This window comes from Anomaloglossus baeobatrachus, unplaced genomic scaffold, assembly GCF_048569485.1.
Source record: "Anomaloglossus baeobatrachus isolate aAnoBae1 unplaced genomic scaffold, aAnoBae1.hap1 Scaffold_73, whole genome shotgun sequence".
Taxonomy (NCBI): domain Eukaryota; kingdom Metazoa; phylum Chordata; class Amphibia; order Anura; family Aromobatidae; genus Anomaloglossus; species Anomaloglossus baeobatrachus.
Genome location: NW_027445107.1, coordinates 507,013 through 511,896, shown reverse-complemented (window position 1 = coordinate 511,896; position 4,884 = coordinate 507,013). Strand labels below are relative to the sequence as shown.

The 4,884-nt window shown below is 65.1% G+C and overlaps 1 protein-coding gene across 1 annotated transcript in view; it reads left to right on the top strand.

Moving 5' to 3' along the window:
- The window catches only part of LOC142287503 (uncharacterized), a 128,385-nt gene that overhangs the window by 110,236 nt on the left and 13,265 nt on the right, over positions 1-4,884 (top strand). Inside the window, exon 10 of the mRNA XM_075333444.1 lies at positions 213-328. Coding sequence (XP_075189559.1) covers positions 213-328 — 116 coding nt within the window. The remainder of the gene's footprint in view (positions 1-212; positions 329-4,884) is intronic.

The window sequence follows — 4,884 nt, the reverse complement described above, 5'->3', positions numbered from 1 at the left end:
AGAGGCTAGATCGGAGTTGATTTTTTGAGGTGGGAGGAGTGATCTCATGAAATCATGATGTCACCGGAAGGGGCGGGGCCTCCTCAGTGCCGTGCAGATCTGTGGGCGGGAAGCGGCAGTGCTCGGGCTTCTCAGTGCAGAGCGGAGGATCCTGACCCTGAGGTGGGGAATATTCAGCTTTTCCTCATTAGTTATAGCTCTGGGGTCTCAGACTGGATGTTGGGGGCACAGAGCAGTGTCTCCTGTCTGTGTTGGGAGCTGCAGCTCGTGTATATGTCACAGGGAATGTACGGAGGCTGCAGCACGGGGCTGTGGAGGGTTCAATAAGGTAAGTGGCTTATGGGGGGGGTTACACGGAGCAGGGGGTGATGCTGTGGAGGTTTCATAAGGAATGTGGGGGTTACTCTAGGCAGGAGGCGACGCTGCATGTTTGGGGGGCTTGCAGGAGGCAATGTGGAACGTTTTGGGCGGCTTGCACTTGCCACAGAGCGACTCTGCATGTTTGGGGTGGACTCGCACTGGACAGGGGGTGAAGCTGCACGTTTGGGGGAGGGGGCTGGCACTGGGCGATGCTGCACGATGGAGCGGGCTAACGAAAAGAGGCTGTACATTGAGGGGCCTCGCAGGGGGAAGAGACTGCACGGGGGGGGGGGGTCTCGCAGCGGGAGAGACTGCACATTGGGGGGGCTCGCAGGGGGAAGAGACTGCACATTGGGGGGGCTCGCAGGGGGGAGAGACTGCACGTTGAGAAGGGCTCGCAGGGGGGAGAGACTGCACGTTGGGGGGGGCTCGCAGGGGGGAGAGACTGCACGTTGGGGGGGAGAGACTGCACGTTGGGGGGTGCTCGCAGGGGGAGAGACTGGACGTCTGCACGTTGGGGGGGGGGGGTTCGCAGGGGGGAGAGACTGCACGTTGGGGGGGGTTCGCAGGGGGAGAGACTGCACGTTGGGGGGGGGGGTTCGCAGGGGAAGAGACTGCACGTTGGGGGGGTTGGCAGGGGGGAGAGAATGCACGTTGGGGGGGTTGGCAGGGGGGAGAGAATGCACGTTGGGGGGGTTGGCAGGGGGGAGAGAATGCACGTTGGGGGGGTTGGCAGGGGGGAGAGAATGCACGTTGGGGGGGTGTTGGCAGGGGGGAGAGAATGCACGTTGGGGGGGGTGTTGGCAGGGGGGAGAGAATGCACGTTGGGGGGGGTGTTGGCAGGGGGGAGAGAATGCACGTTGGGGGGGGTGTTGGCAGGGGGGAGAGAATGCACGTTGGGGGGGGTGTTGGCAGGGGGGAGAGAATGCACGTTGGGGGGGTGTTGGCAGGGGGGAGAGAATGCACGTTGGGGGGGGTGTTGGCAGGGGGGAGAGAATGCACGTTGGGGGGGGTGTTGGAAGGGGGGAGAGAATGCACGTTGGGGGGGGTGTTGGAAGGGGGGAGAGAATGCGCGTTGGGGGGGGTGTTGGAAGGGGGGAGAGAATGCGCGTTGGGGGGGGTGTTGGAAGGGGGGAGAGAATGCACGTTGGGGGGGGTGTTGGAAGGGGGGAGAGAATGCACGTTGGGGGGGGTGTTGGAAGGGGGGAGAGAATGCACGTTGGGGGGGGTGTTGGAAGGGGGGAGAGAATGCACGTTGGGGGGGGTGTTGGAAGGGGGGAGAGAATGCACGTTGGGGGGGGTGTTGGAAGGGGGGACAGAATGCACGTTGGGGGGGGTGTTGGAAGGGGGGACAGACTGCACGTTGGGGGGGGTGTTGGAAGGGGGGACAGACTGCACGTTGGGGGGGGTGTTGGAAGGGGGGACAGACTGCACGTTGGGGGGGGTGTTGGAAGGGGGGACAGACTGCACGTTGGGGGGGGTGTTGGAAGGGGGGACAGACTGCACGTTGGGGGGGGTGTTGGAAGGGGGGACAGACTGCACGTTGGGGGGGGTGTTGGAAGGGGGGACAGACTGCACGTTGGGGGGGGTGTTGGAAGGGGGGACAGACTGCACGTTGGGGGGGGTGTTGGAAGGGGGGACAGACTGCACGTTGGGGGGGGTGTTGGAAGGGGGGACAGACTGCACGTTGGGGGGGGTGTTGGAAGGGGGGACAGACTGCACGTTGGGGGGGTGTTGGAAGGGGGGACAGACTGCACGTTGGGGGGGTGTTGGAAGGGGGGACAGACTGCACGTTGGGGGGGTTGGCAGGGGGGAGAGACTGCATGTCTGCACGTTGGGGGGGTATGCAGGGGGAGAGACTGCACGTTGGGGGGGGTTCGCGGGGGGACAGACTGCACGCTTGGGGGGGTTGGCAGGGGGGAGAGACTGCATGTCTGCACGTTGGGGGGGTATGCAGGGGGAGAGACTGCACGTTTGGGGGGGTATGCAGGGGGAGAGACTGCACGTTTGGGGGGGTTCGCAGGGGGAGAGACTGCACGCTTGGGGGGGGTTCGCAGGTGGAGAGACTGCAAGCTGTGGGGGTGCTCGCAGGGGGAAGAGACTGCAAGCTGTGGGGGTGCTCGCAGGGGGAAGAGACTGCAAGCTGTGGGGGTGCTCGCAGGGGGAAGAGACTGCAAGCTGTGGGGGTGCTCGCAGGGGGAAGAGACTGCAAGCTGTGGGGGTGCTCGCAGGGGGAAGAGACTGCAAGCTGTGGGGGTGCTCGCAGGGGGAAGAGACTGCAAGCTGTGGGGGTGCTCGCAGGGGGAAGAGACTGCAAGCTGTGGGGGTGCTCGCAGGGGGAAGAGACTGCAAGCTGTGGGGGTGCTCGCAGGGGGAAGAGACTGCAAGCTGTGGGGGTGCTCGCAGGGGGAAGAGACTGCAAGCTGTGGGGGTGCTCGCAGGGGGAAGAGACTGCAAGCTGTGGGGGTGCTCGCAGGGGGAAGAGACTGCAAGCTGTGGGGGTGCTCGCAGGGGGAAGAGACTGCAAGCTGTGGGGGTGCTCGCAGGGGGAAGAGACTGCAAGCTGTGGGGGTGCTCGCAGGGGGAAGAGACTGCAAGCTGTGGGGGTGCTCGCAGGGGGAAGAGACTGCAAGCTGTGGGGGTGCTCGCAGGGGGAAGAGACTGCAAGCTGTGGGGGTGCTCGCAGGGGGAAGAGACTGCAAGCTGTGGGGGTGCTCGCAGGGGGAAGAGACTGCAAGCTGTGGGGGTGCTCGCAGGGGGAAGAGACTGCAAGCTGTGGGGGTGCTCGCAGGGGGAAGAGACTGCAAGCTGTGGGGGTGCTCGCAGGGGGAAGAGACTGCAAGCTGTGGGGGTGCTCGCAGGGGGAAGAGACTGCAAGCTGTGGGGGTGCTCGCAGGGGGAAGAGACTGCAAGCTGTGGGGGTGCTCGCAGGGGGAAGAGACTGCAAGCTGTGGGGGTGCTCGCAGGGGGAAGAGACTGCAAGCTGTGGGGGTGCTCGCAGGGGGAAGAGACTGCAAGCTGTGGGGGTGCTCGCAGGGGGAAGAGACTGCAAGCTGTGGGGGTGCTCGCAGGGGGAAGAGACTGCAAGCTGTGGGGGTGCTCGCAGGGGGAAGAGACTGCAAGCTGTGGGGGTGCTCGCAGGGGGAAGAGACTGCAAGCTGTGGGGGTGCTCGCAGGGGGAAGAGACTGCAAGCTGTGGGGGTGCTCGCAGGGGGAAGAGACTGCAAGCTGTGGGGGTGCTCGCAGGGGGAAGAGACTGCAAGCTGTGGGGGTGCTCGCAGGGGGAAGAGACTGCAAGCTGTGGGGGTGCTCGCAGGGGGAAGAGACTGCAAGCTGTGGGGGTGCTCGCAGGGGGAAGAGACTGCAAGCTGTGGGGGTGCTCGCAGGGGGAAGAGACTGCAAGCTGTGGGGGTGCTCGCAGGGGGAAGAGACTGCAAGCTGTGGGGGTGCTCGCAGGGGGAAGAGACTGCAAGCTGTGGGGGTGCTCGCAGGGGGAAGAGACTGCAAGCTGTGGGGGTGCTCGCAGGGGGAAGAGACTGCAAGCTGTGGGGGTGCTCGCAGGGGGAAGAGACTGCAAGCTGTGGGGGTGCTCGCAGGGGGAAGAGACTGCAAGCTGTGGGGGTGCTCGCAGGGGGAAGAGACTGCAAGCTGTGGGGGTGCTCGCAGGGGGAAGAGACTGCAAGCTGTGGGGGTGCTCGCAGGGGGAAGAGACTGCAAGCTGTGGGGGTGCTCGCAGGGGGAAGAGACTGCAAGCTGTGGGGGTGCTCGCAGGGGGAAGAGACTGCAAGCTGTGGGGGTGCTCGCAGGGGGAAGAGACTGCAAGCTGTGGGGGTGCTCGCAGGGGGAAGAGACTGCAAGCTGTGGGGGTGCTCGCAGGGGGAAGAGACTGCAAGCTGTGGGGGTGCTCGCAGGGGGAAGAGACTGCAAGCTGTGGGGGTGCTCGCAGGGGGAAGAGACTGCAAGCTGTGGGGGTGCTCGCAGGGGGAAGAGACTGCAAGCTGTGGGGGTGCTCGCAGGGGGAAGAGACTGCAAGCTGTGGGGGTGCTCGCAGGGGGAAGAGACTGCAAGCTGTGGGGGTGCTCGCAGGGGGAAGAGACTGCAAGCTGTGGGGGTGCTCGCAGGGGGAAGAGACTGCAAGCTGTGGGGGTGCTCGCAGGGGGAAGAGACTGCAAGCTGTGGGGGTGCTCGCAGGGGGAAGAGACTGCAAGCTGTGGGGGTGCTCGCAGGGGGAAGAGACTGCAAGCTGTGGGGGTGCTCGCAGGGGGAAGAGACTGCAAGCTGTGGGGGTGCTCGCAGGGGGAAGAGACTGCAAGCTGTGGGGGTGCTCGCAGGGGGAAGAGACTGCAAGCTGTGGGGGTGCTCGCAGGGGGAAGAGACTGCAAGCTGTGGGGGTGCTCGCAGGGGGAAGAGACTGCAAGCTGTGGGGGTGCTCGCAGGGGGAAGAGACTGCAAGCTGTGGGGGTGCTCGCAGGGGGAAGAGACTGCAAGCTGTGGGGGTGCTCGCAGGGGGAAGAGACTGCACGA